The sequence below is a fragment of the Canis lupus genome, chromosome 2 (assembly GCF_011100685.1).
Source record: "Canis lupus familiaris isolate Mischka breed German Shepherd chromosome 2, alternate assembly UU_Cfam_GSD_1.0, whole genome shotgun sequence".
In the NCBI taxonomy this organism is placed as follows: domain Eukaryota; kingdom Metazoa; phylum Chordata; class Mammalia; order Carnivora; family Canidae; genus Canis; species Canis lupus.
This window is the reverse complement of record NC_049223.1, coordinates 53,733,901-53,748,039: the sequence shown is the minus strand read 5'-3', so window position 1 is coordinate 53,748,039 and position 14,139 is coordinate 53,733,901. Positions and strand designations below refer to the sequence as shown.

At 43.5% G+C, this 14,139-nt stretch overlaps 1 protein-coding gene across 1 annotated transcript in view; it reads right to left on the bottom strand.

Annotated features, from left to right (window-relative positions):
* Positions 1 to 14,139, bottom strand: part of OCLN (occludin) — a 45,372-nt gene that overhangs the window by 31,053 nt on the left and 180 nt on the right. The window contains 2 exon segments of the mRNA NM_001003195.1: positions 6,796 to 6,957; positions 9,620 to 10,295. Of these exon segments, the coding sequence (NP_001003195.1) occupies positions 6,796 to 6,957; positions 9,620 to 10,295 (838 nt within the window).

The following is a 14,139-nucleotide window of genomic DNA, read 5'->3' as shown; positions in this document are numbered from 1 at the left end:
CCGGTGTCAGAGACATTACTGCCTGTGTTCTCCTCTAGGATTTTTATAGTTTTGACTCTCACATTTAGGTCTTTAAACCATTTTTTATGTATGGTTTAAGAAAGTGGTCCAGTTTTCCCAACACCAATTGCTGAAGAGATTGTCTTTTTCCCATTGCATATTCTTTCCTCCTTTGTTGAAGATAAATTAACCAGATAATCATAGGTTTCTTTCTGGGCTCTCTCCAGTCTGTTCCATTGATCTATGGGTCTATTTTGTGGGCCAGTATCATGCTGTTTTGATTATGACAGTTTTGTAGTTATAACTTGAAGTCTGAAATTGTGACGCCTCCAGTGTCTTTTTTCTTCAAGATTGCTTTGGCTTTCTGGGGTCTTCTGTGGGTTCATACAAATTTTAGGATTATCTGTTCTACTTCTGTGAAAAATGCTGTTGGTATTTTGATAGAGATTCCATTAGACGTGTAGACTGCTTTGGGTCATACGGACATCTTTGCATTATTTGTTCTTCCAATTCATAAGCGTGGAATGTCTATTTCTTTGTGTCAACTTCAATTTTTTTCATCAATGTTTTATATTTCAGAGTACAGGTCTTTCATCTCTTTAGGAAAACCTGTTTGGTTTTTTTGTTTTTAATAATCATTCTAACCTCAGGTTTCTCATTTTGGTTTGGTTCTTTTGCTTTGTTCTTAAAGTAGGCTCTAAGCCCAGCATGGAGCCCAATGCTGGGCTCGAATTCACAATCCTGTGATCGAGACCTAAGCTGAGATCAAGACCTAAGCGGAGGGACACTTGGGGGGCTCAGTGGCTGGGTGTCTGCCTTCGGCTTAGGGCATGATCCTGGAGTCCCGAGATCGGGTCCCACATCAGGCTCCAGAGGAGCCTGCCTCTCTCCCTCTATCTATGTCTCTGCCTCTCCCTGTGTGTCTCTCATGAATAAATAAATAAAACCTTAAAAAAAAAAAAAAAAAAAAAAAAAAAACCTAAGCGGAGATCAAGAGTCAGCCATTTAACCAACTGGACCACTCTGGTGCCCCTCCCCAAGCTTTTTAAAGGGGGATAATCAGGAAAGTTTCTACCTTGCCAAAAAAAAACAAAAATTAAAACAGTATCATACTGACAGATGCAACAACAAAAACGAATCTCACAGATACTACATTAAGTGGACACAAAAGCACATGTTATATGATTTCATTCCTACCGATGTTCATGAACAAACAAAATCAATTGATGTGGGGCAGCCCGGGTGGCTCAGCAGTTTAGCACCACCGCCTTCAGCCCAGGGCTGGAGACCTGGGGTTGAATCCCACGTCGGGCTCCCTGCATGGAGCATGTTTCTCCCTGTGCCTGTGTCTCTCTGCCCCCCCTCCCGCCCTGCATCTCTCATGAATAAATAAAGAAAATCTTAAAAAAAAAAAAAACTGATATGACAGGAAGGAGAGGGGTTACCACCCTCCAGGAGATACCGAGATAAGGCAGGAGGAACCCGTGGACATGGGAATCACCTATATCTTGATCTGGGTGAGTTATGTGTATGTGTAAAGATTCACCAAGCCCTGTAGTTGGGTGTTCCTATTGTACTTTACTCTGTGCAGATAGAGTCACGTTGTACTTCAATAAAGTCAATAGTATCAAAACACGTTTGAGGAGTATTTAAGGATGTGATTAAAAGCCTAAAACATGATGTTGAATCAAAAAGTAGGATTTTATACTGAGAAGGAACATAATCATACTTCTTCTGATTTAGAGTAAGAAGGTGGGTGGGGGTTGGAGGGAAGGAATTAAAGAAAATACACCAGAATGGGAACTCAGGGTGGGAGAATGTTCTTATACTGCACTGTATTTTCAAAATTTCTAGTTACCAAACAAAATAAAATTTAAAAATACATTAAAAAATAAATATTAATATATGTATTTTAAAGATTTTATTGATTTGAGAGAGAGAGAAAGAGAGCGAGAGCGCACCAGTGCTGGGGAGGCAGAGGGACAAGCAGACTCCCCGCTGAGCAGGGAGCTGATTCAGGGTCCACTCCCAGGACCCTGGGATCATGACCTGAGCATAAAGCAGACGCTTAACCAACGGAGGCACCCCGGCGCCCCAATAAATGTATTTTTTAAAGATTTATTTATTTATTCATTCATGAGAGACACACAGACAGAAAGGCAGAGACACAGGCAGAGGGAGAAGCAGGCACCATGCAGAGAGCCCGACTAGGGACTCGATCCAGGGTCTCCAGGATCACGTCCTGGGCCAAAGGTGGCACTAAACCGCTGAACGACCCGGGCTGCCCCTAAATGTATTTTTTTAATTCAGAAAAAGCACCATCTAAATCTGGATTTTGAGGGTATAACAGAAAAAAAATTAGCATCTGCAATTTTAATTAAAAGAACTTCAAACATCTAACATACAACAATGTTGGTACAAACTTAAGTGATTGACTACAAAGGCCACGTTAACACCCACAACTGTGTGCAAACAGGGCCTGCTTATTTTACAAAGTACAAGATATCCAGCAAAGGGAAGGAGAAAAAAAAAACCAACAACAACCCCAAGACTCCCTAGGAAGGCAGAAAAACCATTGTGCTTGAGATTCAGAGGCAGGAAATGAGCGAGTTGCACATTTTCCCCACACATTAATACTGAAGCGCCGAAACGTGCTTAAAACGCTTAAGGCTCAACTTTTGAGGTGTCTTTGCTCTGGAGAGCCTGATTCTTTTTTTTTTTTTTTTTTTTTTGAGAGTCTGATTCTAAAGATTTTAAAAATCCAGGAAAGGTAGCAAGATCTAATAAAATAATGTGTGTCTAGACTTACCCCACTATATAGGGAAGAAAGAAACTAATATTCAGTAGCTAATTAACTGTTCCTCTCGTAAGCTTTTCTTCCTCATTCCTCCCGACACACACAAAAATCCCGTTATTGCCTATATAGAGAAATCTTATCTTAGTTCCCTACAATTAGAATTCAAATTTTATATTTCTATTTATTTTTTAAAACTTTTTAATTTTTATTTACTTATTTTTAAAGATTTTATTTATTTATTCATGAAAGACACAGAGAGAGAGAGAGAGGCAGAGACACACGCAGAGGGAGAAGCAGGGAGCCTGATGTGGGACTCGATCTCGAGACTCCAGGATCATGCCCTAGGCCGAAGGCAGGCACCAAACCACTGAGCTACCCAGGGATCCCCCCCCCCTTTTTTTTTAAGATAAAGAACTTTTTTAGAGAGAGGATTTTAAGCAGGCTCCACCCTCAGTGTGGAGCCCCACGTGGGCCTCAAATCTCACAACCCTGAGATCCTAACCTAAGTCAGAAAATCAAGAGGCACACACTTAACCCACTGAGCCACCCAGGAGCTCCTACGATTCACATTTTAATCCTCACTTAGTACAAGTAATCAATGCTAGGTTTTCTATTATTCTTTTTTTTTTAAAGATTGTATTTATCTATTCATGACAGACACAGAGAGAGAGAGAGGCAGAAACAGGCAGAGGGAGAAGCAGGCTCCATGCAGGGAGCCCAACCTGGGACTTGATCCCGGGTCTCCAGGATCACACCCTGGGCTGAAGGCGGCGCTAAATTGCTGGGCCACCGGGGCTGCCCTCTTTCTATTATTCTAAGAGAAGATCATTTTTTATGATATTGATTTCTAAAAACCAAAAGGAAGAACAATTGCGAATCCTACCAGGCACTTTAGATGTAGCATCAAACGTTTTCACCTCGGCAGCTATTGTTAGGAGTTGGTTGGACAGTGAGGCGGTCAGGGCCAGCACCCCCAGGAGGCAGATAGGGAGTCAGGGCAGCTAAAATGTAAGAGTGCTGACACCTGTTCTGCGGCTTAGGATTGCACTAGCATTCCATTTTTTGCAACCTTTGCAGAAATGACTTCTGCAAAATGTCCTAAAATAAGACAATGAACCACAAAGCATTTGTCAATTTCATGGGAAAAGGGGCAGTTAAGACAGAAGTCCTAAGATGTCAGGAAATAAAACCCCAAAACCATCAGCACAAGAGATATTAACCACAGGTGGACACATACGTGACCAAAGCCCTGATTGCTTAACGGAGTTCCACCAAAGAGCTCATAACAATCCCTAAACTTAGAAGTTCTGAGGGTAACCCGTGAGGGGGGGGGTCCCCCCTTCCTCTCTGGGAGCTCTGTACTCTTGTTCAATAAACTTTGCTTTGCTGCCCCACTCCAGCCTGTCTACCTACCTCTCCACTCTTCGAAGTGGCCTGACCCAGAAGCGCGGGAACTAAGGGGACACAAATCTACTACGTGAACAGAGTGAAATGCGTGTGAGCAGAATGGCACAAGAGGGCACAGGGAATAAACGGAAGAAACGGAAGAAACAAGGAAGTCCTGAGTTCGGCAAAGCACACTTGGGCAGGTGAGGGGACAATGGATAGAAAAGCCAAACACCCTGTGGCTGAAATCACCTCCAAAGAGCTTATTTCTAATAGCACACATCTTAAGCATTTCTGTTGGGGAATCTACGAGAAGGTGCAACGACGTGAGCAACCAGCCAGGGCTGAGGCGACAGGCTGGCTCAGGTCAGCGGGCAGGTGACTCTTGATCTTACAGCTGTGGGTTCGAGCCCCACAGTGGGTGTAGAGATGACTTTAAAACAACATCCTGGGACGCCTGGGTGGCTCAGCGGTTGACCATCTGCCTTCGGCTCAGGGCGTGACCCTGGTGTACCGGGATCGAATCCCACGTTGGGCTCCCTGCATGGAGCCTGCCTCTCCCTCTGCCTGTGTCTCTGCCTCTCTCTCTGGTCTCTCATTAATAAATAAATAAAATCTTGGGAAAAAAGGGGGGGGGGATAAAAACAAAACCGTTGGGACTCCTGGGGGGGCTCAGTGGTTGAGCGTCTGCCCTCCGCTCAGGTCATGATCCTGGAGTCCTGGGATCAAGTCCCGCACATTGGGCTCCCCGCAGGGAGCCTACTTCTCCCTCTGCCTGTGTCTCTGCCTCTCTCTCATGAATAAATAAAATCTTTAAAATAAATAAATAAATAAAATTAAAAATAACCAAAATCCTTGAAAAATAAAACTAAGAATAATAAATCCAATAAATAAATAAACAAATAAATAAAAGTAAAATCCTTGCTGCTTCATCATCATTATCATGTCCATAAATCGTTATGGCTATCTGTTGCCCAATTATCAAAAGCACTGAGAACTGATTAAAACCGTAGGACAGTAAAAAAGAATTCAGATGAGAGGCCAAAGTTCACCACCAACTCCAATCTTACCAGCACTAGTCTCTCTTTAGTTTAGGGGATTTTTTTTTAAGGCTCTCGAAACCTTAAGTAAACAAATCCAACAGCCAGTGAAAACTGACACACCCAGAAACTCTCTGCGAAACATTTACTTCACCATTCACAATAGACGGTCCTATTCCATCTACAGGTGGCCTTGCCTGGAGCTAAAGGTCGAAAGAAAACACTCCCTAACACCTTCAGGCTTTACCGGGGAGGAAACAGAGGAGGAAAAAAAAAAACACCCCAGGCAGGCCTCAGGCAAGGTCAGGAACCAGGCCCCACCCTCTAAGACCCTCTAAGCAGCCTATACACACCACACCTGATTTTTCCAAAGACTATTTTTGTTTTGGCTCCTTAACAAGAAGAAAATCTCATCTGCAGTTCTAGATTTCTTAAAATCAGACATACAGAATGCCAGAGCTAACAGAAGCTTCCAGATAAGCAGCGTCTTTAACCCTGACCTGACCAGCAGGGCGCCCCGCCCCCTTGGCCCTCTTTGCTCCACTCCCACTGGCCAGAACAAACCTACCCTGGAAGCTGCGGCCAGGATTCCCCACCAACCTCTGTGGCAGTCTGTGCAAAGAAACCTCTGATGGTAGTTCCTGAGGATGCTTCCAACTGCTTGCTAACAAGGTTCCTGAGAAATAAAGTCTCATTCCAGACATCTCTAAAGACACGTGAGGTATCCGCACCTGCTATTTCCGTGCTAAATAGCTAATTTCCAAGCTCTTTTTGGAGGGAGGGGCTCGCTAAACTTTCTGCAAATCACATCTACACATACTGGTAGAAATAACAGCACGGTCTATGCAAAAAAGGGAACTGCTCTAATCTCTGTCTGCCGTAAGTATCCACGCAGAATTAGTCACTGTGACTTGTCAGGCTGTCGTCCGTGTAAAAACTTGAGACGTATGCCACCTGCTACCACTCCAGAAACACCCCTCTTAACTCAAGACAGCGAGCACCCTGAGCAAGTGTTCTCCTCCAAAATGATAACCAGGGAAATAAAAGGGGAAGGGGAGTTGTTTCGTTTTGCCAAGACCATGTTCTTTCTGTGTGATTCCTTTAGAAGCCACTTCTTTTCAGTGTGGAGGCATACCTCCTAAAAATAGAGATCTCTGGGACACCTGGGTGGCTTAGTTGGCTAAGCATCCGGACTTGATTTGACTGACCTCATAATCTCAAGGTCATGAGATCGAGCACCTTGAGGGGCTCAGTGTGGAGACTGCTTGAGACTCTCCCCTTCTACTCCAACCGCTGCTTTCGCACACACTACCCTCCCCCTAAAATAAATAAAATCTAAAAAAAAAAAAAATCTGATTTCACCTTGCAGTAAAACAATTTCCACTTATCATCCCACCTCCTTAAGTTCTGAGTAAAACATGAGTCCACAATTTTTGCAATGTATACAAACAATAATTCCAAGCACATAGTTTCACAAAGCACTAAAAGTCAGGTTTAGAGGGAGAAACGTGGGGGAGGGGGTTTAATAAAAGATGGGACATTTGCTCTTTTTTTTTTTTTTTTAACACTTACCCACTCTTCAACATTGGGGGGTTGTTCATCATAAATATGTTCCTTGTCCCACAATATATTCGACTTGTCATACCGGTCCATCTTTCTTCGAGTTTTCACAGCAAAGAAAATTATTAAAGCAAAAGCCACAATCACCATGAATCCCAGGACAATGGCAATTGCCTAAAAAGAGATTAAGGATATTGACACAGTTAGTTAGATTCTAATTGTTTACTTTATCCTAATCCACCCTCAATAAAAACCTAAAAACCTATCTGCAGTTCAAGCGATATACAACTGATAGAGTTACATTTTAGAAATATAAAAGGTAGCCCACAACAGTTGGGCTGAGGCTAGCAACACATACACAACTTGACTCAATACTCAGAACAGGCTTACAGTTAGGTACTAACTGTACCTAAATTTTATTTTTTAAGATTTTGGGCAGCCTGGGTGGCTTAGCGGTTTAGCGCTGCCTTCAGCCCAGGGCGTGATCCTAGAGTCCTGGGATCGAGTCCCACATCGGGCTCCCTGCTTGGAGCCTGCTTCTCTCTCTGCCTGTGTCTCTGCCTCTCTCTCTCTCTCATGAATAAATAAATAAAATCTTTAAAAAATATATTTTTATATTTAAAATATAAATAATTTTTATATAAAAATATTTTTTAAAGATTTTATTTATTTGACAGAGAGACAGAGACAGAGAGAGAGAGAGAGAGCACACAAGCAGCAGGAGTAGCAGAGGGAGAGGGAGAAGCAGGCTCCACGCTGAGGAGGGAGCCTGAGTGGGGCTCGATCCCAGGAGCCCAGGATCATGACCTGAGTCAAAGGCAGACGCTGAATGGGACTGAGCACCCCCCGCCGCCCTAATCCATCTTAAGTTATAGAAATCTAGTTTCAACACTGGAGCACCAGGTGGCCTTATGTTCATAAACAGATGAAAATGGCCAGTAAATTAACTCAATCATTGGTATCCTTCTAAAGGGCTTGGAAAATGTTATTCTCAGAAGTAGCTTTAAGTACATGACCACGTTTATGGGGTGCCAGTTGACAGAGGATGTGCCTTACCATAAATTATGCAGACATGATCTAACCACACTATGAACGAGAGAAAATGGATGAATGATTCATTTGGTCTGGCAGGTGGTTTCTGTTGTAGGAGGCTTCTGTGTGCATACAAGGAAGGGCCCTGTGACAAGGAAACCCTCCTCCTGACAGTTCTCCCAAGGTCTGCTAAGTATGTGAAGTGGTCCACTGGCCTAGAGACACTTGAAATTGAGCCCGACACCAGGATCCCGGCCTAGATTCTGCTAACAGCACCAGGTGGGTCTCTGTGCAGCTGTCTACAAGTGGTACCCTTTTTCAGCGAACACAGGTTTTGGGGCATTCAGAGGACTAAGAGAGAAGGGGGTGTGGTGACACAGGAGTACCAACCCTCAGCCCTATCCACCAGAGATAAGATCTGAATGTCAATGACAGACATTCTGAAAAGCCTACATATGGAGGGAAAACATTTCAGCCTTCAAAATAAATGATAATTACTGGAGATGATCTAACCCCCCCTAAAAATGACTCATTCAGGTAAAAGAGTAGGAATTCCTGAGTCAGTAGAAGGAGAGGGGAAAAAAAAAAAAACAGTAGGAAAAAAAGACTAGAAATCCATCAGGAAAATATTAGCAACTTAACTAACTAATTAGCATGGAGAGAACCAAACAGACAAAAAGAATGTTGGTGAGGATGTGTAGAAACAGGAATCCTCACCCATTTCTGGTAAATGTAAAACAGACCAACCAGTTTGGAAAACGGTTTGGCAGTTCCTCAAGAGCTTAAACACAGAGACACCATAAGACCCAGCAATTCTACCCTAGGAATATCCTCAAGAGAAATTAAAATATGGGTTTGCACAAGAGCTTGTATACAAATGTTCGGAGCGTTATTCATAATAGTTAATATGGACGTAGCCCGAACGTCCATCAAATGATGAAAGGATAAATAAACTATGGTGCAGCCATAATGGCATAGTATTCAGCTATAAAAAGGAATTGATACAATGTGCCAAAACATGCATGACCCCTGAAAACTCAAGTGTGAAATGAAAGAAACCAATCATGGAGGCAGCCTGGATGACTTGGTCACGGGGAGGTGTGACTCTTGATCTTGGGGTTGTGAGCTCAAAGCCCTCGATGAGTGCAGAGGTAAATAAAACTTAGAAAAAAAAAAAAGGGGGGGGGGGCGCCTGGGTGACTCAGCGGTTGAGCATCTGCCTTCAGGTTAGCTCGTGATCCCAGGGTCCCAGGATCGAGTCCCGCATCAGGTCCCTGCATGGAGCCTGCTTCTCCCTCTGCCTGTGTCTCTGCCTCTCTCTCTCTGTGTGACTCTCATGAAGAAAGAAATAAAAATCTTTAAAAAAAAAAAAAAAAAAGGAAGAAGCCAATTATAAAAGACCACATCCTGTGTGATTCTGTACATATGAAATATCCAGAATAAGCCAATCTAGAATAGGATTAGTGGTTGCCTAGATCTGGGAAGGGTTAGAGAAAAATGAGAAGTTACTGCTAACACGTACGAGGTTTCTTTTGAGGATAGTGAAAATGTTCTAAAGCCGACTATGGGTGATGGCTGCACAACTCTGAACATACTAAAATTTCTGAACCAAATTTCAAGTGGATGAGTTATAGGACATGTTAATACTACCTTCATAATGACACCCAGCCCCTCTCCAGATTCTGATTTAAATACAAGTAAGGCCTTATCATCACTCCTTTTTAAAAAGTTCCCAAAGGGATTCTGTTAAGCATCCCGAGAGCCTGTACCCAAAGCAGGAGCAGGGAACCAAAGACACCCATACCTCTTGGGGATCCACCACACAGTAGTGATACAAATACTGATCCATGTAGAGTCCGGTAGCTGTAGATGCATAGAACTGGTTGCACATGGCATATATCTGTGAACTGTATAAAGACCCAGAAGCCTGGGCAGTTGGATTGACTCCCATTATATAGACAATTGTAGCAATGAACATCATGACGCCCAGGAAGGCACTCAGTATTATTACAGTCAAGTAGTACCTTCTGGTTCTGGATATGTCAGACCTTATAACGCTGGTAACAAATATCACCAATGCAGCGATAAAACAAAAGGCCACCATGGCCAGGAGGAAGCCCTTTGCTGCTCTGGGATCCGTGTAGCCGCCGTAGCCGTAGCCGTAGCCAAACCCGTAGCCGTAGCCAGTCCCGTAGCTCCCGAAGCCACTTCCGTAAGGGTAGCCTATGCTACCACCCATTAAGCCAGTTCCATAGCCTCTATCCCAGGCGAGCGTGGACGCGACACAGGCAAATATGGCGATGCACATCACAATGACAAGCATGGACAGAATCCGAATTACTCCTGGAGGAGAGGTCCATTTGTAGAAGTGAAGAATTTCATCTTCTGGGTAGAAAGAATACGCCGGCTGAGAGAGCATGGGTCGGACGTGCATGTCCCCACCGTACACATCATTGCTCGGTGCATAATGATTGGGTTTGCTGAAATGCACATGAAAACACTTTCCTGTCAGTATTGTTTTGAGGTAAGCAGAAAACACATATAACACAGGCGGAATAATTTAAACCATCCATTGGCACACACACAAAAAACAAACCAAAAACCCAACAACTGTTAAGACCACCCCAGTGCAATGGGACACTTTACGTCCCCCCATATTCAGATGTCGACCCCCTAAGCCACAATATGATGGTGTCAGGAAGCAGGTCCTGACGAGGTTATGAGCTGCAGCCCCCACGAATGGGAACAGTGCCTTCCCAAAGGAGACCCCAGAGAGCTGTCCCTGGCCCTTCCACCACGTGAGGGTACAGCAAGTTGGCAGTCTGCAACCCAGAAGAGAGCCTGCGCTAGAACCTACCACGCAGGCCTCTGTTCTTGGACTTCCAGCCTCAAGTGTAAGAAATAAACTCATGTTTATCTGCTACCCAGTCTGCAGTCCTCTGTTATGGCTCCCTGAAGCTACGGAGACACTCACTCAACAGGAAAGGTTTCTGTGTGTCAGAATCACCAGGAGGACTTGCTAAAACACAGATTGTGGGTCCCTTACCCCAAGTCGCTGATTCTGCAGGTCTGGAGTAGGACAAGTTTCCAGAGGCTGCTGCTGCGAGTCTGAGAGACCAGACGTGGACAAGGACCACTCTAATGTCTATGGAGTAAAGGTTCTAGAATTTTCTGCAAATTCGAATCACCTGAGAAATGTGTAAAATCCCCATGGGGAGCACTCCACACCAGTTAAATTGTAATCCTTGGGAAGGGGATCCAAGCAGTTTAGAACAATGATGTCAACCCTTCTGCTTGTGTGACTTGAGACCGGTGCCTTCAGATACGACAACTGCAGTGGCCCGCCCAGGGTCATGTCCAATTCCTGGCAGCCTCAGCCTCCTACCCGAGAAAGCACATTCGTTCATTCATCCACGTGACAGCTATTGGTTGGAACCACCAGGCTAATGTGTGCACTAAGCACCGGGGACACAACAATCAACAGGAGGGTCTCACCCAGGCCCTTCACAGGTGCGAGGCAATAAGACATTAAACAAGTCACTACAAGATCTCTAGTGAATTAAGAGCTACAAAGTAAATCAAATATTCAATGAGGGCTCATCAGGGCAATGCCTAACTGGATCTTTATAAAAAAAAAAAATACCTTTCCAACTCTGGTGACTTAACCATAAACATCACATTGACGTGTGACACACTGAATCTAAGAAATGTGGGTCCTGGTGGAACAAAATTCAATTCCTAACCTCACCTCACCCCCTTTGGTTTTTGCATTATTTCCTGGGGCCACTTCTCTCTCTTTCAAAAGCAAGACATCTTACTACCAGGGGCTGCCAACCACAGAATTCAAGGAAATGGAGAAACTGGCAGGAACACTGATAAGCTGGTCTTTGAAGATGGCACGTATGAAAATCCGATAACTCATTCTACTTGGATATTTGGGATGTCTCCATCTGGAGCTGTCACGAACAACGCAGCTCTGAAAATCCTTGAATGCGTGTCCTCATACACACAGCATTTCTCTTCCTAAGCTATGTATACAGGAGAATTTTTGAGTCAATTTCTTTTTTTTTTTTTACCTTGAGCTCAATGAGACAATATGGAAATGTTCTCCACAACGGTTATATCATTTTTAAAAAATGATTATATCATTTAGGATCTCAGTAACAGGGATGCCTGGGTGGCTCAGCAGTTGAGCATCTTCCTTTGGCTCAGGTTGTGATCCTGGAGTCGTGGGATTGAGTCCTGCATCGGGCTCCCCGCAGGGAGCCTGCTTCTCCCTCTGCCTGTGTCTCTGTGTCTCTCATGAATAAATAAATAAAATCTTAAAAAAAAAAAAACCCAACTATTAAAAAAATGAATGCAAACTATCTCAGTCAGTGTTCATATCACACATTGAAATGATATTCTGTATATATTACATTAAATATTAAATATTACAATTACATATTATATAAATAGTAAAACTATTATTAGAATGTGTTTTTAATATGGTTAGAACAAAACTATACATATGGTTCATGTTTTCTTATTTCTCAATTTTTATGTACTTATTTGAGAAAGAAAGACAGCGAGTGCATGAGCAGGGAGCCCGACATGGGGCTCCATCCTAGGACCCCGGGATCATGACCTGAGCCAAAGGCAGATGTTTCACTGAGACACCAGGTGCCCCTCACATTTTATTTCTGTAGCACTCCTCTGAGGCAAAAAAAACCCACATTTAATAACAAGTAAAACTGAAATGTACTGTTTAGTATATATAAAACGGTTAAAAAAAGAGAGAAAAGTGCTGGCCATTCGTCACAACAGGTGGTTTCCAGGGAAAGGAGGGGACACACGGAAGGACTTGGAGATGTCTTTCTCCACTGATGATTTTGCTTTGTCTTTATTCATCATTTCATACACACATTCTGTGCTCTTTTTGATGTGTGTGTTGTATTTCACCGGTGTTTACAAAAACAACACAAAAGGAGTCTGGGGTTCACAGAGCACTGCCCGATTACTATGTTCTCTAGCATGACTTTGAGACCACATCATCACAAACTGGGTCCCTACCATGCTCAGGTGTTAAGAGGCAGCGTAACAGACGCATAACTCCCACGACAGCCATCAAAGAGTGGAGGCTACACACTACTTGAATGAAAAAAATCCCCATCAACGTGTGATAACCCATTTCAAATTTTTCACTGTTAAATTTCCAAATGACTAGGGACACCAAGAACCCTCAGGGTTGCTTCTTGCTTTGTATAATGGCAGGAATCACTCTTAAAACTGACAATGTGGAAAATATTAGGCCAAGTAAAAGAATCAGCCCCAGAGGACCACATATTGCATGATCACATTCAGAGGAAATGTGTCCAAAACGGACAAATCTAGACACAAAAAGTAGATCGGTGATGGCCCAGTACTTGGGGCAGGGTTGGGGTGGTGATGGTGGCCAATGGGACAAGGAGTGAGTGCTAGTCCACAGGGGTTCCTTTGGGAAGGGGGTGATGAAAATGTTCTAAAATTGACATGGTGGGATCCCTGGGTGGCGCAGCGGTTTGGCGCCTGCCTTTGGCCCAGGGCGCGATCCTGGAGACCCAGGATCGAATCCCACGTCGGGCTCCCGGTGCATGGAGCCTGCTTCTCCCTTTGCCTGTGTCTCTGCCTCTCTCTCTCTCTCACTGTGTGCCTATCATAAATAAATGAAAAAATAAAAATAAATAAAAAATAAAAAAAATAAAATAAAATTGACATGGTAATGGTCGTATAACTCTGCGTATACACTAACACCACTGAGCTGTCTGCTCCAAATGGGTGAATTGGGTGGTGTGTGAACTGGATGTCAATAAAAGTACAATGAGTGAATTTCAGGATCAGTCACCTAAACAAAGCATTAATACAGAAGCTTCATATCGTTTGTGACAAAAAAAAAAAAAAAAAAGGAATAAATATACACACGAGTTTAAGCCTAAGCTATACAGAAGCAAACAACTGCAACAGGCGACAAGAGTCGCCTCTGCAGACACACAGTGGCATCCTGGCATTAAGCTTCAGAGGGAAACGCACTTCCATTTCATGCCCTTTGCTTCAATCTAAATTTACAAACACACGTTATTAATATAGCAAACATTTTTTTAAAGATTTTATTTATTTATTCATGAGAGACAGAGAGAGGCAGAGACACAGGCAGAGGGAGAAGCAGGCTCCCTGTGGGGAGCCCGATGCGGGACTCAATCCCAGGACCCTGGGATCACGCCCTGAGCTGAAGGCAGATGCTCAATCACTGAGCCACCCAGGTGTCCCAATACAGCAAACACTTAACAGATGAATGTTTCAACTATA